Here is a 25,449-nt window from a genome sequence, read left to right as displayed (position 1 = left end):
ATATTGCCTTTGTGTGGTCTTATAAGGAGAATAATAGTAATATTAGGGAGTTTTTCTTTGTTACTTAATAAAAAAAATAGACTGGCTCTATATGATGTCTATTGCTAAGAACTAGATAAAGGCCGATATAATTTATAGATAATGATGTTTTTACGTCTGCAAAATTTCATGATTAAGTAGTATTATAAAAAAAATCCTCCTTTACTAAAATTTATTCCAATATAAATGACATAACGAAACACACAACGCACTGTTAAAACATCGTGAGAAAACTGGTTTCTAATAAATTGCTATAAAATTGTCATTGATATATATGTTGTTTGAGGATTTTTTTAGTAAATATTATTTGTAATCTGCCAAATATTTATGAAGGCAAAAGTTCGGTTTCAATAATTCTCTATCTGACGATTTGTGCGATTGGGTTTATTGCGAATTTTAATAACTCCTCCGAGTCGATCTAATAGCGCACGAATAGATTCGAAAAATGTAACGGTGCATCGTTTACGAGCCGTTTAACGGTTATATATTTTTAATATCCACTGAAATCCGGACCCTCCTTCTTTTCGTCCTCGACGAAATCCTCGAGGAACTCGCGCGGCATACGCACTTATTTACGCAAGAATTATTTTAATGTTTATAGTCTACGAGAATTATAGCATCGCACAGATTTTCCTTCTGCTTTAGTGGAAAATCTTGACGACGAAAAAGAATTCAAATGAATAGAGACGTTACATATAATGTTCTATTAGTGATTAATTATCGTGATTGAGGCACAAGAATTTTACGCGCATTGCAAAATATAATCGAAAAGACTGGTTTTCTAATCGCTTATGTTACATTGTTAAATTTACAATTTTTTATAAGGCACAATGGTAATAATAAACTTTAATCGTTACATTTATCTCGTCATAATGTGATAATTTAAGTAGTCCAAGGACGGATTTAAAAAAATTAATCTTCTAAGAATATAATTGTCAAGCTTAACTGGTCATATTTTACCAACCGTGACAGTTTTCATATATTTTTAAAACTTTTGTTTAAAACAAAAAATTAAAAGAATTTTTATTCGCGTTTCCAATTGTTTTGAAGATATTTAGCCGTCACACTTCTCGTGAAACTGAATAGATCAGTCAAATAAATTTCTCAGACGGTAATTAAAAAGAATGAGCAGCGAAAGCTGGAAAGATGAAACTTTATGTAGTAATTTGTGTATATGACTTGTGAATAACTACCTACATAATATAACATGACTGTGTATATGTGTATATTTGTATGTGTGACTGAAGAGCGGCAGCGGTAAGCAGACGACGCCCTCCGTGATGGAGCTTTAATTAAAATTACGTACGTTTGCCTCTCGTAACGTGTATACGTTACTCTCGCTCCCCTTCTTCTCGCTTCTATTTAATATTTTTATGAGCTTTTCATTATGGACGCGCGTGTATGCCTGCGTGTATCTTGTACGAGTCTATATTCTCGGAAGAGCAGAATATCTTTTAATAAATAACAGCCGTGACGACGGGTTAAATTGGGCCTTTTTTCTCCATATATTTTACTAGTGAATCCTTATTTACAGAATTCGTATCGATTGTCGCGAACAATGATACCATCTTTGAAGGGTTTACAACAGCGGACATGTAACGAGCACTTTTATTACGCGAGATGTGCGTGGGGTCGTGATAAATGAGCGAAGGACCGAGAAAAAAAAGAAATGAGAAAAGGGGAAAATTGGGAAATTATTCGCACTTATGTGATGCGAAGGTATGCAATGTTGGGGGTGTTTGAGGGGAAATTACGAGAAGAGTCACGAGATCGTATGTTTTGAATATCTTTTCACTGCACAGAGGGAAAATATAGTACTCGAAAAGATACAAATATTTTTCCTCTACGTAATTCAAAAGATTTTCCAACGTGGATTTATCGTTAACTGCATTTGTATAAACGCGTAAAATTTAATTTTTTATTCTGGCACTTGAAAAGTTTTTTAATTGATGTTATTATATTTTATCGATACTTTGTTGTATGAAAAAGATAATAGTTGTTTAAATTTTAAATTATAAAGTCGAAACTATGAAACTTATTACTAAGAGTTTAAAGATCATGATGTAAGATAATTTTGATTATTATCTCCAGGGGCTAATTTTAATTTCCATCGAGGAATTTATAATGAACATTTAACATATTTGTAAATCTTTGTGTTACATATGTATTATGAAAATTCGCAGCAAATGATAATTAATATGCGTTTGAATGTCGAAATTGCAGAATGAAAAACAAATAGTAATCGATGTAAACTTTGATGATATCAATTCGACTCTAGATTTTTAAAATCTCAAAAACGCACAACGATTATATGTGATGTTTATTGATGCCTTTTTTTAGAAAGAGATGTTATAATATTTTAAATTCGACTAATATTTTTGACAATTATCAGCTGATTTATGTCAAAAAATATTAATCGCGGATAAGATATTATAACATATTATTTTAAATATTATTATTTTAATATTTTTAACATATACATCCCCTATATTGCTGCTATAGAAATGTTATAAAACAATTTCTCACTCACCGATACGTAGAACAGCGGAGTTGTAGTATACAGCATCGATCTGAAAACAAAATATTCAAATTATGTATACCTATACGTGTATGTCGAATATCTCATAAACAATAGGTTTGTTCTTTTTAGCTGCACTGATGGACTAGTGCAATAAGTTAGAGTGAAACAAAATATATTTGTCTCACTTTAACTTATTACACCAGTGCAGCTAAAAAGAACAAACCTAATGTAGTTTAGAAAAAATGTTTCTATATTGCATACCTTATAGTTGCTCCGCTGTCGCCCGATGCCTCCCCGGGCCTCCTCCTCCTCTCTTGGTCTCACCATGGTAGCACTCACGACATTCGCGAAAATACGAATAATTACGATCGCCCGGCACTTTACACGGCACTCCCGACACGCGAAACTTTACACGGCACTCCCGACGCGACGCGTGAATCGCACTGTGTATCGGAATGCTACCTGTAACAAATAAAATACATACATATATTAGAATATTAGAATAATCTTATTATTTCGCATTATATTATATACATATAAATATAAATATGTAAGCTAGAATATTTAATTAGCAAATTTTCGCTTTATTAATATTTTTTGACAGAAATCAGATTAAAATCAAATTAACGCTTTAATCAGCTAATTTCTGTGAAAAAATATTAATCAAGTTTAAATAAACTTTATATTATCTTTTTAAAAATATCATTTTTTTAAAATAAAACCGAAGAATGGCGCGCGCTTATGTTGTTCCAGTAATATTAAAACATGGAAAAGAGGAGTGATAATAATCTACCGGCATGCCGATAGGTTTGTTAAAAGGCTCCGTCACGGCTGAACGGCCGCGTACTTTGCGCCGCTTGCGGAACGTCTACGGTCAGACCGCATGCGGGATGGGAACCGGCAGCGACGGCGGGGGTGGAGATCGTCTCGAGGACGGTGAAGTTGCCTTTCGGCTTTCTGGCGACCGGGATCGCGACAGGGACGAGAAGTCCCTCAGTATAATGAGTCCCTTCGACGAGCAGGAGGAATGGGCGAAGATCTCGGAGATTATGGCATCGTTCGGAACTGGTCTCGTGCGAGAGTCGGTGTTTGTCAGCGAGCTCGAGAAAGAGTTTCAAACGAGGCTAGGTAATCTCATCGTGCACAATGTTTTTTATTTCGGCGATTTATATAAATTTAAATTTATATAATTATATCATTTTTTTACACACACATCGCGCATATTCTAATGTTTTGTTAAAGTTGACATTTCGATAAATGCTTGGGAAAAAAAAATTCTTTTATTTTGTATATCTCAGGTTTAAGTTCAGACACTAGCAGCAGTCCTATCGTTTCCACGTCCGTGGGTCAATGGCTGTCCAGTTTAAGTATGACCGATTACGAGTCTCTCTTCATCAACTATGGCTTCGACGATCTCCAGTTCATAGTGAGTATAGGCATGCGTTTCACGTACTGCGATTGCTATCGCGAAACATGCGGAAAATCGTTTAATCGCGCGGTTGCAGAACGGGGTGTTGGACGAGTCGGATTTGCGCGACATGGGAATCAGCAGCGATCAAGAACGGGCGATGATCATGGACGCGGTCGGGTTGCTGAACAAACGAGTGGAAAAGCGCAGCGGCGGTCACGGCCAATCGGTAGAGGAGTGGCTGAAGAGCATCCACCTGGAAAATTATGCGGAGACGTTTAGAAAGCATCTGTACACCGACATGGATCGGGTCAAACGAATCTGGGAGGTCGAGCTGGCGGCGGTCCTGGAGATTCAGAAGCCGGCGCATCGCAAACGTATTCTTGCGTCCGTGAATAATCCGAATAGTGCACGCGCGGAAACTCGAAACGGCACGGGAACGAACTTGGAAGACTTGAATAAGGATCTCAATACGTTGGTAAGTGACAGATTAAATTGGTTTTAATATTTTAATATAGCATTAGTTTAATTTTGTGTGAATGAAGTTTTAAAATCCATCTTCAAGAGATATCATTCTTCTATATAAATAATTATAGAAATTAACTAAATTAAAAATATGTAGAAAACTCATTACGCTTATTAATGAAGAGAGGACATAAAAAAATTAGAATCAAAATTATATATCGTACAGAATGAATTCTTTTGGCGTTGATAAATTATATAGTTTGAAATATTCGGCGCGTCGAGATATAGAATCTCGCGAATCGAGATATAGAAAGATAGATCGATAGATAATGCTTTCACAACGAGGGTGTCTGACAAGAGGGAACACTTTGCCAGCGAAGGGATGCACCAGCGATCGAGGATTGGCGGTGGTGTTGTAAGCCTGATCGTTGCCGAGGCAATTTCGCTCGCTCGATCGCGTTATAATCTAAATATCGTGGCTAATTGGAGACTCGGTATTGTGATGCACGCGCGTACGTGTGCTCTCTCTCAGCGATGATCGTTCGAGCGCCACTCGATGCTTTTTGTTCGGATGCCTTCACCGTGTTAGGCGTCGATAAGTACATCGCACTGTCTCCCCGCTCGTGTTCTCTTAATTAGCTCATTAAATCTCGTAAACGTCTCCGGGGACCGGATTCATTCGACTCGCATCATTCTCGCGCTCGATAATCCCGACAAATTGGTCTCTTCTGCCCTTTCAGTTGGCCTCTTCCTCCCTTGATTTTTCGCAGCTATCGAATCCGACGAACCGTAGTTTGACTCCGGCATTCTCGCTGGTAACGCCCAGGCGGATTTTCGTTGTAGTCCATACGCTTTCCAACGTTCGAATTTTACTCTCATTCTTTCTCTTTCCCTCGCGTTTTTATTTCATCTCTCTTTCGCCCGAGCCTTCTGCAATTTGTCGCAATAGCGATACCCGGAATTATATTCAGAAGCCAGATGGAGCGAACGATACGGATTGTAATCCGAATTCGAGTGTCGCGCCTATCCGGTTCGAATCCAATTTGTTTGCAATATCTGAAATATCGTGACTATCGAATGCTACACGATGTGTTCCGGCACACAGCTGGTAAAAGCGTTCTTTTTGGTATAGCATGAATGTGGTTTACAACGCAATGCGTTTACAAGGGTAATTGCACGTCGCACAAAGTAAACTCGGGACGAATTCGACTTGGTAATATGCCGTATAAAAGAATGGTGTAATTTTTTTTTTTACATTGTACACGCCCCAGCATTTCGTTAAAATCGGTTAGTTCGCCAGATTCTTGTCACTATAAAGCTATGAAAAAATATCTGTCAGAGAAATTGCAACCTCGGGGCAGACATGGCAGTCTCTATTTGGAATTGCGCAGAAATTCGAATTTATCTGTAAGAGTGTATGACAACAACTTTGTTTTTGTATGTAATTTTTTGCGATGATTGAAGAGAAAATAAATTTGGACAATTTAAATATTTTTTCACGATAGTAAAGAAAAAAGATTGTCAAGGCTAATATATATATATTCTAAAGAATACAAAGTATTATTTATTACTACGTTACATAATATACGCTATAATACTTAAGGTATTAAGGATTACGTATTCCCCGAACGAACGACCTGAACCGCACATTTTCCTGATATATTCGGGATTGCCAGTCGGATAATCCGCCGGGTGATGCGGGGCAGTTCTCAAATCTGGTCGCGCTGTTATTTCCGTAGAAGACGAACATACAGCAGCTGAAGGAGGAGATACGAGAGAAATTGCCGGAAGCGACTGTAGACGGTAACGGTGGTACGTCGATAACCGCCGGAACGAATTCGGCAGCCACGGGTACATTAAGGCACCGTAAAAACAGGCCGGCACCCCAGCCACCCCAACGACCTAGTTCGCATAATGGGACGATCTCGGTGCCGGAACAGCTCGAGATCAGAGCCCCGTCCGAGCTACTCTTTGGCGTGCCCTCCACCCTCAAGACACAGTGGAGGCACCAACCGAAGGCTCTAGTCACCGGCTGCGTCACGTACGTCGCTAATGTAAGTGCCTTCTGCTTTCATGTTGCTTATGTTTATTAACTTTACTTTGGAAAAAATATTTTGTCCTTTATTCTCTAAACGTGATAAAAATAATAGTAATTAATTCAAATTGTTCAACTGTTCAAACGTTACTTTAAATCGCAAGTTTTTTGCAATTATTGCATATGAAAAATTAGACACGAATTTTCTTATTTTTTTAGATATAATTCTTTTTATCTATCGTATTATGCATGGAAAGTATTTTATATAAAAAATATGTATAATTATGTGTGTTGTAAAATTAGATTACTATATTGATATATTACAAAAAAGATGTTATAAGCTTACAGTATAAGCTTATTATTGTATAATTGTACTCTGTACTTTTGTTATAATTTTGTCTGTTGTTTTTTTCGTTGATTACGTGTGACGATTGCATTGTGATACTCGTTAAATCGCTTCAAGGCCGATGCTGTGATTATAGTTAATTCGTGAGATACGATAATAAGCTTCGTGCAGAAAATTGCCCTGTCTCTATTAATTCCTCGGAATATTCCAATTCAAGAGAATCCATTTGCATTCAGAATCGTTTAACGAATAGTAGTTACAGAATTTATAGTTAATTTTACAAAGCTTAAAAATATCTTCTAAATTTTTTGCTGTCGGTTTTTAGAAAAAAATTCTTTCTCTTTCTAAATAATATAGTATCTGGGCTCGACCGTCGTCAAGGAATTACGTGGTACTGAGTCGACGAAAAAGTCGATACAGAAGCTGAAGAAGACATTTCGAGAACCGAAAGTCACCCTTGACATTATGTTGGCGATTTCTTATCGTGGTGTTCGTTTTCTCAACACGTTGACTAACGTAAGACCTTTTTTTCCTCTGACGGAAAATAATAAGCGTATAAAACAAAAATTTAGAAATGTAACTTTTTTGATTAATATGACAGGAGCCAATTTGCGAGCACGAAATTCGCAATATTCATTGCGCCTGTCAGGATGCTGACGATCTTACTCACTTCGCGTACATCACAAAGGATCACGTCAGTAGCACTCACTTCTGTCATGTATTTTGCGTCCCAACAATGGTAAATATCTATTTTTAGAGAGTAGAAAAAATTGCTCTTTTATACTGCATAGTTTTTATTATTTGATTTATTGCGAATGCACGTACGGAGCGCAACTATTCGGTTACAGGATCAAGCGACAGAGGTCATATTGACTTTGGGTCAGGCTTTCGAGGTAGCTTATCAAATGGCATTAAGGGACAAGATCGGTGGCCACGCGATTCGATCTCAATCTGCCAATCAACTAACAACGCTTGCCGGATCGTCGAAGTCGACGACCAAAATGTCCGTGTCTCCTGATTCCGCATCCGATCCCATCAGTCGAGACACGGATCACACTACGGCTCTCAATTCTACGGCGTGCGCGAATCCCAAGATGAAATCGCGATCAAAGTCCATACCGAATCCGAATCTCCATACCGTTAATCCAAATCCAACGCAGGATAGTAACTCCAATTCCAGTTCCAGCTCGACGACCACCGCGAACTGCAATCCAAGCTCGAATTCTGCCTCGAGCCCCAGCACGAATTCGATCACCAGCTCTAACTCGAACAGCACCACTAATCAGACCACTAAGCCCTTGGTCACCCATGGCCGTTCTCATTCCGTCAACGACATGAAGGTAAACGGTAATCAATTGAAGTTAGCACCGGCGCCGGTAGACGACATTGGTATCGGAGTGAAGGATATGAAGCCCGGTTCTAGAGCTCCGATCGCGCTCTCCGAGGAACTCTAAGTTGTACCTCGAATTGAAATACGTTGCGATCGTATAATCGCGTAGCGATTCGATTCGTCACGTCGCCTTCGCTTCGATACAAATGACAGAAATCTTCTACTTCTAAATTCCCATTCCCGATAGGAATTGCATACACAATAGAAGTAACTGTCGTAACAACTTTTCGACTTTTCAATTTAGTAGCATATTCGACATTTACGATGTCATGTGAAACGTTACATTTCGGTTATTACTCGCAAACTTCGCGTAAACAGTTAAGCAAAGTATCATTTATATAGATACGCGACTCGTGCGACTTTGGGATTAATAACGATTGCAGAAATGTAAACGATATTCTCTCGGTCGATTCCTGATATTATACAATTAGCAATTAGTATGGTTCCTTAACGCGTAAGAAGAAACGTCTTTGCCAGAAATATCTTTTATCACTTTTTATCCGACTGGATTTGATTCCGTCACTTTTCCAGTGACGGATACATACGTATTTATGGTGACGTGTGTATGTACACATACACACATTTATCGTCAAAAGAGGAAGTGTTCAGTTATTACGGGATTTAACGAATGACACATATGGCCTCGAGAATGACGAAGGTAAGTAGCGCCGTCGCTATATTCTTCAAGTTGATACTCGACTGATTTTACAACAGTGATACTGTGATCATGAACTGCGCGAGGTGTGCATTGGCCAAAGTGATTCATCGAGGCAGCTAATTGATCGCTCGCTGGAGATACTTCCGGCGGACGATGCATTAGATCTTTCTTCCTTACGACGTGTCGTTATAGTAAGCAGTATTATTATGTCACGATTTAATGATAAAGAAGAGTGAGCGTGAAAGATACGCTCGCTACGATATTATCTAGCGAGGCGTGAAATCGCTATAATAATGGATGTGCAATTTTCAATGTGCAGCTTTAATCTGTCGCGATTACGCTCGGCGGTTTGTATGCGATTTTCGTCCGATGTATGAATCGATCGTTTTATTTATCTCGGGAAAAAAATGCTATTCGTAGCGTTGATATTTGTTAGTGGACCACACAGGAAAGGAAAAGACGACATAAAGGAAAAAGTGCGACGTGGTAACAAATATGCTCAAAAAATATTGATCCCTCATAAAACGATGACCAACGAATCCGTTCCGTACTCTTCCCCTCTCCCTCTCCTGTTCCCTACGTGATTCTCTTTCATCCTTCCCCGATCCCAAGTTCCGATTTCGAGTTACAATCGTTTCAAGATTCTTCAAGACTGAGGGTCCTTATCTCGTTTTATATTTCGTGTTTTTAGTGTAATTTATACAATATAGATGGAAAACTGAATCGAAAAGAGAAGCATTTTAATATATTTATTCGCGGGGCGAAGCTCGTGAACATGGGTGAAATAAACGCGAGCGTAACGTCAAATATCTACCGACCTCCTATTTGATATTCGAATGTTACTCGTCGAAAAAAAAAAAAAAAAAAAAAAAAAAAACGAGAAAAACGCTCCTTAGATGTATCGCGATTGATCGTGATTCAAAATGTCTCAACTCTATGTCACTCTTAGTTAGCAAAAAAAAAAAAAGTATAATTAACTGACTTTCTCTTCTCTCTCTTCACCTACAATATGATTAAAAATATATAATCTAGAAAAGATAGAGATTCGATAGAATCGAAACTAGTTGACTAAGATTATCGGTTCGCGCGAATCCGATAATAATACGACATTATATTGGTAACGTTGTGCGTAACATGGATATTGTTCCGCTTTTATGTACAACGTGCGGGCCTAAAAAAAACTGGGTAATTATCTTACAATATCTATTTAACGATATATTCCATTCGACATGACATATAACGAAAAGAAATTACAGCGAAACGAAATTTTATATATACTTATAATTAGACACACATACACCCTCTTCGTTAATTTTTTTTTCATCTTTACCAAAGAAGCATAATATAAATATGCACATATATAGATATAAATTTATGAAAGAGGCTATATGAATATGACAGAAAGACAGATGATTAATGAAACTTATTAAGCACAATTGAGAGCCGTCAGAGAGGGAAAGAAAAAACGACAAACTGCCAAAATGATACACCATCATCACCTCGATAGCATACGCACACTTTGTCACGTTTACAACATAATTCATTATATTCGTTAACAATTAAGGTATATACAAGATAAATGTGAACATCGACGATTTGGAATTTCCTTTTTCGCGAGACAGATAATTAAGTATTCTACGCATTTGATGTATTCATGTAGCAGCTATGTTTAGTGAGTAGTGTCGGTAGGGAGCATGTATCGATGTGTCGCGCGATAGGTACCATTTAACGATATACGATGTATAAGAAACAAGGAGGAGAGAAGCAGGTACGTAGCATGTACGTAGATTGTTACTGATAATCGCGCGATAATTTTTCCGCGACAGCGAACGAATTCAATCGATTTGTTCGTGTGTGAATTCGCGCAAAGCAATTAATAGTGCCAATGCGCGAGCCTATCGCGTACACTTTCAATTCGATTTCACTGTTTGTCTTCCGGTAAAAAATATTTCATAAGAGGAAGAAAATAATAATAGAGTAAATATATGTAATTTTTCTTTCTTTGCTCATTTTTTATATATCAAATGCACGTTATCGTAAGAGGTTTAAACCGCCGATCAATAATAATATATAAAATAAGAAATATTAATAGGAATAAAAAGCATATATATTAATGGCGTGAATTATTAATATGAATATTACAAGACTCGTATATACATATTATTATTCCTCGTCTCATTTTTTTTTTGTTTATATATACGCAATCTATTTATAGTGATTTATCCGGAAGGCAAATTCGTTGAGACATTGAAATCGATATTGATTTCTCTATCGCGATGGGTTTTAAGAAATAGTAAAACGCAAATCGCACAAAAAAAGAAAAGATTGATTCTCGGACCAAGCAAGAACAAGCGGAAACATTTTGCTCGTTATGGATTATCGTTAGAATATTAGGGGAAGTGCATCTTGCCACTGCGGTTTTTCACAAAGGCATGGAGTTCAACCTTGTGCCCATTGGTACCGATAGCGGCATAAGATATTTGTGCTGTCAATATTATATAGTATGATTTTTAGCATATATGTACATATATACATACATATAGGAAATTACACGGACCACCGCGAATCAGTTTCTTCCATTAATACCAAAGAGATTGTGAGTGATCATTTTTATTATTGTGATTTGTACATTTGATGATTATCATAGCATATAGCAATTACTCTTTAATATGATTTATTGTTAAATTTTTTTTATGATTTATAACTTGCATATAAAGTTTTGTTGCACATAATTTTAACAGAATTGATACTATAATGATTATTAATAGCGCCATTTTTAAAGTTCATATATATGTATACTAATTTTATATGGATGTGGTATTGTATATAATTACATAATCGAATGTATTTATCGCATGCATGTCAATAAACGTGAGAGTTTCGTTTGCTTTACGCCAATCAAATTTGCATAGCAAATGCATTTTGACGCGTCGTCGGTTAACTCTACAAAGGTTCTGCAACAGAGTGCAATTTGCTGAAATGTATTTAGATTCCTTTGAATAGAGGTTTTAGATATATAAGCAGCATCACACACATAAAACGACATTTTCTAACAATTATATATCATGACTATATATCGTTATTTATGAACTTATTATTTGTGTATATTTTTTGTTATTCACCGAATGCCGACAATAAAAAACATGATTTTTTTGTTATAAACGTTGTTATTTTATAGATAACATATATGTAATAAGACCGACGATTCTAAAAACGCGGATTATACAGCACGGATTCGACAATAGCGGTTTAATTCTATACATAAATGTGCATCTCTCGTTGTAAACTGATTCCGGTGGTAGCGTATCTGCAAGTCCTTTGTATGGTTGTTGAAAAAAAAAATATCTGTGTACAGTTGTCGATATTACTTTCGTTTCGGTCGCGAGCGCGAATTCGTGCGCTTTTAAGGCCGTAGTTGGGTGCATTTCGCGGATCGTTACACACGAAATGCAACTGTTCCTGATTTTCGCGCAAACAGGGATATTAAAGCCGGGAGTTAATATTTCGGAGCACGAACTTCCGTACTTTTTAATATACGAAATCTACGAGTCCGATCTAGTCCCGGAAAGTTATTAATTCCGAAAAATATGATATAGTCCCCGGTATTAACCGCGTACCTGCGCCAGTAAGAGTTCGTGAAGCGAGATGAATGTATAGGATGTATAGGATACGCGCGCACACACACATACATATACACACACACACAAGATGTGGCTCAGCAAAAAGAGCAGCATTCCACGAGACACAAAACACTCGCACATACATACATACATATATACATAAATAGATGTTTTTACATTTTTCGCGAACGCTAATTTTCTTTGTTCTTTGGTCGTTTTCCACTCGTATAACGACTAGCTGGCTGGAAGCTGAACTTTAATTCCGCATAGTCGACGGCACGTTATCGAGGGAGAGTACGCCGTTAATCATTAACTAGCAGAGGGGTAATTGTGTACGTATGCACTCGTGTCTGGCACTTTGTCAAGCGCACAAATATCGATCTTTTCAGGAATTGAGACAGATATAATTTTGATAAGTTTATATTCGATAATTTTGATAATTTTATACAGCTTGATCTAATTCTTGGTGCCGTCAATTTTTAATTAAGAGAATCATGTTTCATTGATTTCATCTCTCCATTCAATTCCAGCATAATATATCGATCGATCTTCTATACCTATACTCTTAAGATGTATGAAAAATAAAAACTCAAAGCGGAGGATTTAGCGCTTTTAAGACTCGTATTCATCTTTATTAATGTAACGTACTATTATTCGTTAGCCGTTTGTTAAATATTTCATAAATATTTTCCTCGATTCTCATTCATATCGTGATTACTCATACGTAGATTTACAATGTGAAATTCAACGATAAAATGTGCGCGTAGAATCTCCTCGAATACAATTGTCGTTCTTGCAATAAAATTGGCAACAAATGCCAAGTTAAAAATATTTTTCACTGCCGAAATAAATAGACAAACAATTACACTCGTTAATACAGCGTTAAAATTAATAATTATTCCTTTTGCAATAATAATTTAATCGACTATGACAATAGTTGTTTTTAAATTGATATCTACGAAGGCTTTATATATTTATCGCTTGCATAAGATAATAAAACACGTGATCTACCTATTTGTAATCATCTAGGTCGTTGCACATGTACATGTTGAAATAACTTTTTATTAGCGCTATTCTCTATTAATGCTAAGCTATACTCTGTAAATTTTCCCATCTTTGATAGAATTTCTCATTAGAGGAATCAGGCGTTTTGCAGTGGCTTGTATCTTCTAAATATGTTCAAGATTATATTAAAAGAATAACCGAGACGAAGTGAAATTGTATCCTTTTAAAAGCGAACGGAATAATTGGGCCACAGAGGAACAAAATGTGGAAGATGAATCTTCACACATACGCATATGTAGAAGTGTACATAGCGGGGGCGAGAGTAAATGTAAAATAAGTGAACCAAAAGCGATTTAAAAGTCGAAATGTCACGGCGCGAAATGCTATGATTGCTGGAACGGAAGAGTAGACAAATCTCTGGTATCGAATGTTGCGCGATGGGACATTCGAAAAAAATTGGATATAACTTTGCTTTGTATCTCACACACATGGTTCTCATAAATATTAGTTTAAATTAATTAATTGAAATTTAAACAATTTCTCTTTTTTTTTCTCTTTTCCTCTCTATTTATCTTCCTCTTTCTTTCTGGATGTATTTAAAAAAGACAAGAAATCAATAATTTAAGTTTTTTTAGCTCAATTACTTCAATTAAATAATTTTTCTCAAAACAGTTCATATATTGTAGACAGACTAGAAAGCAATGTATTAATACATGTACGGTGTATTCGTCGAACTTAATAAATAATTGTAATGCTTACCATGAAAAAGATGGTAATAAATAGTTAACAGATAGACACAGACACATCGGATATTTGTATTAGATGTAGAAAAGCCGAATGAAAATCACTCATCTTGCATTCGCCACTTATTACGCGCCGTTGAAGGAAATAATAAGTTTTTTTACAAGTCATCCACGTATCGTACGCTCATATATGATTATGTCGTAATCATATATGTAATCATAATCATTCATGAGATAAGATCTTGACAATAACGTGAATTTGCAATAAAGACTTTTAGAAAAACAACTCAACTGCAATTGTCGTTTAATTACATTTACGTCATCGTTGAAACTGTCGATTTTTATAGTGCAGATTTTCTATGTCTTCCACACCATTTATTAAAAATTTGTCTATAAAAAATATCATATCTATTGTGGCTTTATGATATATGTAATTGACAGAAAAAGGAAGGAATGTGAGAGATAATAAAATAGAAGCTTGTGTGTGAGATGCCAAGGCGTGACCTAGGTTTATGAAAGCATACAATTTTCAAATGTGGAATTGGTAATTAATTATATATAATTTGCGTTCATATCACAGGATAATGCAGACGCAAAATTGAAAGTATCTAATTTTAATTAAATCAAGTGAGATCAAATACATAATAATTTATATTATATTTTCACCTTTTCCTTCGTTATAGATGTCAAAACGCTTGCGGTGCTCAATCTCGGGTTATTTATGATTTAATGTGGCAGGGAACAGGAGTGGCTTGATCGTTGTATGTATATTCTCAAGATTCACGATGGAACAATAAAGCAGGGAGTGTACTCGCTAGTCGTAGAACCGTGCAATATGCGACCCCGACGACGTCGGTCCTCCTTGACGTCGACTCGACAAGCCTTAGACTCTCAGACACTGGCGCGACGGAAGTGAATAGGATATTCGTATATATACGGGAAAACTTCGCGCTATGAATATTTATGTATGCTTTACGATCTCTCGCGCGCGCACTCGAGAAGTCCGGCGAGTCGGCGACGAGTCGAGGACGTAGGATTTGTGCGGTCAAGTGTAAGTACGTACTCACAAATATATAAAGAAAGATAGAGCGAGAGAGTGAGAGCGAGAGAGCGAGAGGGAGAGAAAGAGAAAGAGAGAAAAGACATATAAACTGTCGGTGTCTTTTAAAATCAAAAAAGGAACAAATCCGTATGGAGCTGTTGCCGAGGATGCCATATAATAAATGCGCTATTTTATACAAAGCAGCCTGATTAGATGCAAACTTCCTACATACGTTCTTGTATATCATTATATTTATTATTGTTCATGTTTACTAGAATGATATATATATGAGACAGAGATTATTCCCTGGATATCTATAACGCCTTGAAGAAAATAAAACAAATACTTTGCGGGAGATCATTGCTGATTTTTTTCCGAGAGCCTAGGCATACTCTTCTTTCCTATAATCCTATTTTACCCACTCTATATACGTCTATTTAATTAAATTAGTTAATTCAGATATTATCTTATAACGTTTTGCGCTAAATCTATTTGTCGTGTATTGCGAAAATTCATTTGCGATTCTTACTAATTAATATAGAACGAAGTTTATTCTTCGAAGAATATGTACAGCCGTGTTATATAAGCGACCTCAACTTTTCCCAAGTGAAATTGGTATTGTTAGTCGCTGAATCGATAATGCAGCTTGTACTTTGTATAATTTCTTCTTTCCTCTTCCGACCAACGAAGCGGGTCCGCAAGGTAAGCAGGCAGTTCGGCAAAGATGCTAATTAACCAAGTTTCAGTCTTAACAAAGTTTTTCGATTAGCCAGTAAATTGTTATACGATGCGGGCCTCTCTTGCTGTGGCGGCGGGCAAGCTTGCCTATTATCTTCCCAAACAAACCTAAAATCGTACCGGTGAAACGCAGCAAAATAATAGAAAGCCTGGAAGTTTCGTCGTTAAAATTTGTCGAGAAAATGCTGAGAATCAATTGGCAAGCCAGCACGTTTTCAGGAAGTTAGTCCGCACAACTCTTGACACCTGAGACTGCATGCGAAACTTTCCGTGATTTTCAGTAGAAAATGCAATTACAGGCCGCGTAGTAAACACAAAATTCCGGAATTTTCTTGGAATACAACAATCGTTTGAACTGAGCTTCAGAAATAGTACCTTGAAATGTTCTTATCAAAACGCGGTGGAATGTATGTAATATAACGAGGCAAAAACTATTCTACAACATTTTATATAGCTAATGTGAAATACGAAATATTCTACAATTATAGAATTAAAAAAAATATTATACGAAATATTATTAAAAAAAAGAACTTACTACAATATCTCTCTTTTCTCCCTCGAAATATTTTCTTGAGAATATCTCCACGTCAACGTGGCAGTATAAAGGAAGTAAAATTTGCATAGTTGAAGTAAGAGAAAATGGAGATACAATTTGCGTAGGATTTCGGTTTGACAAATTGTTTTGGTAACGAACTCACCACTATTACAACGCGTTCTATATATATCCTTGACTTTCGTCCCGCTTATTGCCACGATCTGACACGTCTCTCCGGTTGTCTGAACCACCCCCGCCCCCTTAGGCAAGCACCCCTAGCTACGGGGCGGAACAAAAGAAATAAACGAACGCGCGGTGTGTGCGTGACGTTGTTATATATATACGCAGGTGCGTGCAACAAGCGCATGACGGCTTCGACGCGCAAGTCGATCGAGGAAATCCCAAAAAACCTTGGATCCGCAAAGAACGACGTGCTTGGCAAGGGCAAATTGCCGATTTTAGTGACGAGATCGTGCTCCGTTCCGTCGACAGGCCTATTCTTTCGACAAATCGTACCTCTCCCCTTTTTTTGTATCCCATATCCGTCTTTGCCTCTGCCTTACCGAGAGCGATCCAATTTACTCGAGAAAATGTCATTCGCTTGCATGTTCCATCGATCATCTCGCCGTCTCGACCACGCAGAGATGTTGAACATCTTTGATCGTACTATTGTTCTCGTCATTAATTCGAAATTTTATTGTAATTGCCAAAATTATATGCACATTTTGTATTTTTGTTATTTTTATTCAATAATTAAATTATATTAAAAAATGTTAAATGATTAAAAAATGTTTCCTCGTTATTATCGAACCGCTAGAATTGCGTCTCTCGATATAATCAATTCTATGGTCAAAGAAAGAGAGAGGATCAATGATAATAATACATTGTTGAGTCAATTAATTAACGCGAAAAAATGTAGATGTTTAGAGATGTGTCGCATGAATCACTGCACCGAGAGTCTCCCCGAAAGACGAGAGTAATCTGCGAGGCTGACGAGACGTGGATCGTGCAAATTAATTAACGCGCTCGCCGCGGCCTTGCCCGTCCCGCGTGCCTCGGTGGAGCGTAAAAAGGTCATCGGGGATGAGTTATATGTCAATCCTTACGGATCCGCGGCAAGGCGTAATATACGCGGTGGCTGCGGATAAAACGAATGGGGTCCTCGACGGCGGCGCGAGCCGCGATACGTTATCTACTGCGAGGGGCTCTCTCGGGTCTTTCTGTCCGCCCCGCATCCCATCCGCGCCACCTCGCTCGTGTGGTGGACCCAGGTCAACGGCGAGGGAGATATATCCAGGAGGTCAGATAAATTTGCCCCGGATTACGCGCCCGTCACTTTCATATTCATTGAAATACTTCACTCGAACGAGCGACCGTATTTTTCCTATCAGACCGTCCGCTCTCGATCTCTCGTTCTTTCTCCTTCGTCGTTTATTTTGTCCACCGATAGACCAATCGTCGATAAGCGGGAAAAAAAATGCGTACGCGTATAGATATGTGAACCATTTCGAAATAGAGCGTGGTCGCCTTTGGATCATAATTAATCGGCAAATTCGTTTATTTAGATAATCGCAAAGATAATCGATAACAAAGTCTTGATTACGCTATTATCTATATGTGTGTTTTTTTAAATTATCTACTTTCTTTAATTGATGAAAAATTTAATGAAGACTTTGCACTATAGATAGTCTTAATCTGGCAAGAAGTAACAAAACAGATGTGATTCTTGCACACATTTGTAATAATCGATTGTTATAATATTGAAAAATCTTCAATCAACAAATTTCAAGAAACGATGTCATGTTTGATTTTCTTATGATAGTATTTATATAGGGGACACCACGTTTTTCTTTGTCAATCTATTAAACCCCCCTTTAATTTATTTCTTTAATTACCATTTTTTCAAATAGAAATAAATAATTTCAGTAGCATTACTGTGACACCGAACATAATGTGACACCGAATTCTGTTCGATATTTAAAGAACAATCGTATCATAAATAAGAGAAGCGAAGAGAAAACCAATCATACATCAAAGCACCTTCTTGGTTGCATCCTTTTAATAGCGACAACACATATTATTCCCCCGCTCGAGCCTGACGAATGCTTGTACAAACTCCGAGACAAACGGTGCGTGGCCAGATTTGTTACGTGTGTCGCCGCGATGAATCGGCATTGTGTCGCGCGGCCACGTGGCCGAAAAACGGCGGAATTGTGTTTTTCGTCGCGCCCGGGCACACGTAAGAAGGGGAGGAGGGTTGACCTTATTCGAACGAGAGATTGTTGAGATGTAGGGGAGGGCGTTCGACGAGAAAAAAACATCCAGCGGGATCTACGGGATCGGCAGAGAGAAGTCCTCGACGTAGAGGACACCCGGGGACACGCCTGCACAGAAACGTCAGTCAGGCTTAGAACGAGCTGGATCTAGATGTTATCTAAGAGATGCGGCACACGGTGCATACAACGGGGCAACGATGCGACGAGACGCACATTCAGATGTGCATCAGACACACATATACATGCGTGTGCGTGCCGTTAACTAATTATTCCGCAACGAGACCGAGTGCGGAGGATGAAACGCGTCGAACTGCGCCTGACTTTCGGCCGTTTCGTTAGTCTGAATCGGCAAACCTGGCGAGATCGGTCGGTTCTTCCACGCTGGTGCTCACGATGAAAGTAAATCTTTCGGGATAACAGTGGCTCGCGACCTGGACGATGAGCGCCCCTGGGTAAGTAATTGGATTTCACGGCAGAAAGTAGCTGAATTCTTACCGTCGATATTTCATTACTAAAATAGAATTATATTCAACACTATTTCTTCCGCGTGACAGTCGCTTCTAAATAATGTATGTCGATATAAAAAGTTTATGTCATCTAAATTGTTTAAAATTAATTATAATATTTTAATTAATTAGAATAAGAAGGATTTCTTTTGCAGCATTTGAATTGTAAGTTTATTCGCGAGAAGCCATGTCATTCTATTTTGATATAAAAAGCTTATATTATTAGCTAATATAAAACATTTTTTTGAACTCATATTGATGTAATATAATAATATCTATCTTTATTACATATGTATATGTTCTAAAATTGCAAGAACTGTAGTGTTTGTGTATGTATGTGTTTAATTTGTGTATCTAAATTAAAAGATTTATCAAACATTAAATATTGTTGTCTATAACAGAGATTCTCTCTTGAGCAAGGATTAATAAATTGTTCCAAAAAACTTTTATATATTACTTGCAAGCGAGTTAGTTAAAATGACGATGTCAATTAATATAAACAGTGCGATATATACAATGTTCGGCAATGAATTTAGCATCGCTACTATTTAGTTTGCGCATATTAGCTATCCAATGTGTCACAGAGATCTCCGGAAAGTTTCCATTAATGAAGCAATATAGAGAGGCAGTTATTCAACGACATGAAAACAGATTACAAACATCCTAGTAATATTTTACGAATGTAATTACAATTTTACCTCCTCGCAGATTTAGTTCCTGAAATTTTATTACTTTATTATTAAAATCACTTTTTAAACAGAAAAATATTGTTGAAATCTCATAAAGATATAGTGTCAGAAAAGTGGAAAAAAAATATAAAATAAAAAAAAATTTATTATTAGATATCTATCCTCACATAGTCAAAAATGAGAAAAGACAAATTCTTTCTTTCATAACTTTTAGTTTTCTACATCAAAATGGTGCATGTTTTATATATATATAACATGCATCATTTATAATGCAGTCACCAATGATGTTTGTCGATATTGACATTTAGGATTGATGCAGGAGTTATGCTTTTCATATGGACCAGTCATACGTCTATAACATATCTGTCTACGCCATATTGATAGTATTCCTCTCTGTTTTGCTCCTCGTTTCGTCCTCCCTTTGACAATTCACCGCTGACATTCTCGCAATGGCTATGGCTGATACCAAGCATCGATGAAGAGATTGGAGAGGAAGAGAGAGAGAGAGAGCGAGAGAGAGAGAGAGAGAGAGAGAGAGAGAGAGAGAGAGAGAGAGAGAGAGAGAGAGAGAGAGAGAGAGAGAGGAGAGGGAGGAAGCTCCCGGGTATCGGATAATTAGCCGGTGATTACGTGGCAGTCATTTGGGCGGATATCAGTGCCTTCGGCCTTCGACCTCACCCCCGATTCCATACCCTCGGGGAAAAGGGTGGATGCCGGAGCTTACTAGTCAACCTGTATTGTCCCTCTCATGTGTGTATATGCGTATATATGTGTGTGTGTATGTGTTTGTATCTCTCTTTTTCCTCTTTTTATTCCTCTCTTTCGTTACTCTCTTGATCTTCGATCTCATCTTTTTATTCTCTTTGCTCCCTTTCTCTTTTATACTCTAATTCGCTCTGACGTAGTCCTCTCTCTTCTTCTCTACTCTCTTCCAAGCTTTTCTTTTTCTCTCTCCTTCTCTCTCCTTTTCGGCATTCAATTGTTCCATTCTACTTTCATCATCCTCTCTCTCTCTTGTACTCTCAATGTGCGCCATCGATGGGTCCACCTACGCCTGCACTTCCTGCATCTCGTTATTGACGCCCGATGCACCGCTGACTCGCATTATAGTTCGTGGATAGCAAGTGTGTGTCCATGTGTGCGCGCTCGCACAGGTGTACGTAGGGAGAGTAGCAGGTTGGAGGTAGGTAGATATGCATACTATGCGAGCCACGAATAGTTCGAGAATAGTAGCCGCTGGCGATGATCGAGGGAGAAGATCGGCTGGGGCATCCAACGCCGTCAAACAATCTCATTATCATTCGATTCATGGTAACAGAGAGAGCCGATGTTCTCTGGTCACTAAAGGTCGATGCTGACATCGTCGATGTCCTTTCACATCGTCACTTCCGGTATATCGCATCTCATTAACAGAGAAAGTCAGCTCGCGTTTATTTTAGCGACAGCATGTGCCTTTAATAATGTACGATTAAAGTATGGTTTTGAGAAAATGAAAGATATAGCATATAATCGATTATTTATCGTGTACTTGTGCGCGACATAATTTTCTTGATGTTTCTTTACGTTACCGAATCATTAAAATTGTATTATTAATATCGCGTTTTTGTAGTGCTTATTATTAAAAGCTTTTCAAATGTTTGCTAGTCATTCTCATGACATATTGATAATTTTTTAGTTATTAAAAGCGATGCAGACGCTATAATATGATGTTAAAATTATTTATTTTTTCAACTACAAAAGGACAGTTTAAAAATCGAATGTAAAATTTAATAACGACGTAACGACCGAGAATGGTTGTCGCATGTAAATATTGTCACAAGGATGGCTCGAATGGAACCGCCCCCGGGAATTTGTGACTAAAATGGAAATTTTTAGAAAATGGTTTTCACAGAGTGAGAGCGGTAATCCAGCTATTACGAACTTCCGTTTTCGCACCGTATACGATATGTAGGGAAAAAAAACACATATTTTATTTTATCGCGTCGTCATCAGTCATGATATCGATCGACACTATCATTAATCTATTTTAATTACTCATTCATCTTGATTGCCGATCCAAAGGTACCAGACGGTTAAGTCTGTTTGAACGCTGCTTGGCAGGCACAAAGAAAGCGCGAAAGCCGTGTTGGAGAGTGGGGAAGTAACGCGCGGCGCAATTAAATAATTTAAGAGCCGTAGTCGAGGGAGAGAGAAAAAGCGCGCACGCGACGAGGATTTCAAGAGTGCCACCACATGTGGGTACGATGTAATCAGGGAAGTTAATTGAAGGTCCCGCGTCCTTTTCTCTCCTCGTCTCATTCTTCTCTCTATCCGGCTCGCGCCGACGTTCGAGCCGGGGCTCGGTCTCGATGATACGCGTCCTCGAGTGTTCTCCCATTGGGGGCACGCGCGCCTCTACGCGCACTTGTGCTACGCGGTCTCAAAGTCGAACCGATTGAGTCATATACTCACCGGGAATAAAAACACAACAAACTTCATCGGGTTCGGGGGAGCGAGGCCGAAACGCTTGGCGACGCGAAAGAGAACGAGAGAGAGAGAAACAGGCATCCAAGAACGGCAGAGTAATCGCCCGGTTCCGCGTGACGTCACGAGCAGAAGGCATTCAGATTGAAGAGCGCTCGATGACTCTCGAGATTTGTATTGCCATTAATAACGAGGCGGGGGTGCACCACACTCGTACGTCCTGTCGTCGCACGCCCAACGTCAACCCTATAGATGCTGTAGCGTCAAATGTACGCGATGTCGCGAGATATCATTAAGATATCTCAAAAATGCCGCATTTTTTTTTTAAAGAATCTTCTATCATGATCATCGAGATGGCAAAACAAAAACGACTTTCACGTCATTCGCGTCGGCTGAATTATTTGATGCACGCGTAGAACAACGGTCGACGGTACATTTTCCAGCCGTCTTTTCATTGTCAACTCGCAGCCTCTCGCTATCCAGCCGACACTCACCCGCAAATATAATTACTGCCGTTTAAGCCGTTTCCATTGTGTGCGGAACGCTTGACTTACTCGACGTCGCGCACAACCGCCGTAGGATGCACGGAGGGAACGCGACTACGGGGTTAGGGGTGGCGCGACGTACGGGGGTGGGACGAAGTTTCGACGGGAGAGTGAGGGGCTTTTCTCGTTTCTGGGCACTCGTACCCACCTACATTGTTCGCCAGAGTTGAAATCGATGCCGTCACGGGCGCACAGTCGATTCTCACGTCGGTATCTATGGACGGGCGCCGATCAACCGAGAAACGCTTTCGTTTCGCGAGAAAAGGGATTACGAAGATTATGCCCCGAGTCGTTCGATCTCAGAAAAATGTGCGAAATATCTCGTATTATATTATGTAACTATTACAAGTATATATCGAAGCAGCTGAGATTTATTATCAAAACTGATTTCGCAGCCCTTATCTTCGATAACTAATTTTTTTATTTATAATCAGAGATATATTTCTTAATTGTTATACTGCATTTTGATTTTCTTGCATTCAAAGAACAGAGAGAATAATATAGCAATATATTTTAATCAAATGATTTTTTTCAGATAAACGTGACAAATAATAAGAAGCGATCTTTTACAAACTGATACGCGTTTAAAAACTTATGAAAGTCTCTGCTAAAATCAAAGCATGGATTTCTTCTTAGACGCGTCAAATTGTTTCTGCGGAAATCCGCAGCCGTCATTTCGCACGTTTCCTGGTTACATCGTTCGTGCATATCTCCCTATTTTTGACGCATGCGTGAATATGGTGTGTCATTTCGCAGGCTGGGCGCGGAACAATACGATGCCAAAAGAGCGGAAGAAGCGCGATGTCATGCCGACAGCAAAATTATGTCATTATCGTTATCGTCGAAAGCTTTGACAACGTAGAAATATCATTAATTTTTCATCGGATATTTTGTGGTGAGCGCACTCGCGGATTCACACATTTCTCTCGCGTTTATTGTTATAAAAAGAAATTGTAGAAATGCAGAAATTTTGATATGAAACAATTCGCGGTACAATAAATATTTGCTCTTGTGTGTCGTAAAATATTAATAAGAGATACACGAATAATATTTTTATATAATTTATGTTATATTTTATTAATAATCAGTTTTTAAAGCATTTTGTTATTAAATGTTCTCTCAAAAAGTTCTTTTTATTTACATTTTGACATGAGCTTCATTTACTAACCGTCAGAGATTAGGCAAAAGAAAAAACTTTCTGTCAAGAGAGAACTTAGTCGTATTTCCGCAGTCAGTTATTGCAGGGGTTGGCTTGAAGGGGGTGAAGTCGGGCAACAGGAATGCAGGCATCTGTTTCTGTATCCAACTTTCTCATCCGCCTTATTGCCATCGCTATCCTTTTTTCCTCGGCATCGTACTCTCTCTTGTCTCCCTTTTTGATTTCTCACTGTTCTTTTGTTTCGAAGCTATGAAGTTGCAGCCTTTGTTTCTTCAATGAAGAATAAAGCAATGACTGCGCCATTATATTATTAAAAAGAACATTTACAGATATAAGATCGGTAAAAAAATCTCTATATGTGTCTTCGTTTTGACGAATATTTTTTTATAACGTAAGATTGTAGGTCTCGCACTCAGATAGAATCATGAAAAAAATTCCGTAAAGAAAAATTAGATTTTTTATTAAATACTTCTGCACAAAATACTTTTAATTTTCAAAATGCAAAAAATATATTATTTATATGTCTATTTCTCCCAACAGACATATACAGTTATATTTCCTATTTATTATTTATTCTATACTTTTTGTATCGCAGTCTTAAGTTTTATTAGTTGATTAATGCACAAAACGCATATCTGAGAAGAATATCATCATGTTGTTATATTCACAGAAAAACCTTTCTCACGATAAATTCGATATTCGATAATTCAGTGAAAGAGCAATTTGCGAGTATCGAAATAGTAAACAGAATTGCATGAGAATAACGACATAATTATTCACATATTCCTAATGGGATTTTGATTTAAATTTCGTCTAGAATCAATGAGGAATGTTTGATTTAATCTACCGAGTACAATTACGCCGCGCAATTTAACGGCGTTTTACAATATGATATAAAGCAGTGATTCAAAAGCAGTCGAGTACTCGAGAGATTGATGAAATACAGGTTAAATAATTAATAGAATTGTTCAATTTACTGGCGTCATTTTATATCATATTACGGCGATTGATTATCGAGGCAACAAAATTACACGATTTGTTAGATTGTTTTGGGGTCGTAATGTATACGATTTTGTATACATTAGACAAACTTAAACTATGTATAAATATTTTACTTCGACATTGCTTTCGCCATTTTTCGTTCTTCTTCTGCTTACATCAGTGTCTAATAATGATAAATACGGAGGGAATATTTATAGCTGCATTATGCAATTTTAACAATTATTTTTTTCCATAATTATTCTTTTAACTTTTACAAGCTTAAAA

The 25,449-nt window shown here is 37.7% G+C and overlaps 1 protein-coding gene and 1 long non-coding RNA gene across 3 annotated transcripts in view; one reads left to right on the top strand and one right to left on the bottom strand.

Moving 5' to 3' along the window:
* Positions 1–15,642, top strand: part of LOC145934977 (ankyrin repeat and SAM domain-containing protein 1A) — a 46,145-nt gene extending 30,503 nt beyond the window's left edge. For both annotated transcript variants that reach the window (XM_083035930.1, XM_083035932.1), the window contains 7 exons: positions 3,368–3,688; positions 3,859–3,986; positions 4,066–4,446; positions 6,173–6,487; positions 7,172–7,330; positions 7,416–7,553; positions 7,663–15,642. In XM_083035930.1, the coding sequence (XP_082892056.1) occupies positions 3,368–3,688; positions 3,859–3,986; positions 4,066–4,446; positions 6,173–6,487; positions 7,172–7,330; positions 7,416–7,553; positions 7,663–8,268 (2,048 nt within the window). In that variant the 3' untranslated portion in view covers positions 8,269–15,642. The remainder of the gene's footprint in view (positions 1–3,367; positions 3,689–3,858; positions 3,987–4,065; positions 4,447–6,172; positions 6,488–7,171; positions 7,331–7,415; positions 7,554–7,662) is intronic.
* LOC145934993 (uncharacterized) overlaps positions 1,925–25,449 on the bottom strand; it is a 130,550-nt gene continuing 107,025 nt past the window's right edge. Inside the window, exons 9-10 of the long non-coding RNA XR_014425142.1 lie at positions 2,822–3,022; positions 1,925–2,609 (exon numbers count right to left, since the gene is read on the bottom strand). This is a non-coding gene — a long non-coding RNA (uncharacterized LOC145934993). The remainder of the gene's footprint in view (positions 2,610–2,821; positions 3,023–25,449) is intronic.

The sequence above is a fragment of the Prenolepis imparis genome, unplaced genomic scaffold (assembly GCF_030444845.1).
Source record: "Prenolepis imparis isolate NDT839.2.m4 unplaced genomic scaffold, iyPreImpa1.0 SCAF_4, whole genome shotgun sequence".
Classification (NCBI taxonomy): Eukaryota; Metazoa; Arthropoda; class Insecta; order Hymenoptera; family Formicidae; genus Prenolepis; species Prenolepis imparis.
Note: the sequence above shows the minus strand (reverse complement) of the source record. Positions and strands in the feature narration are given on the sequence as shown.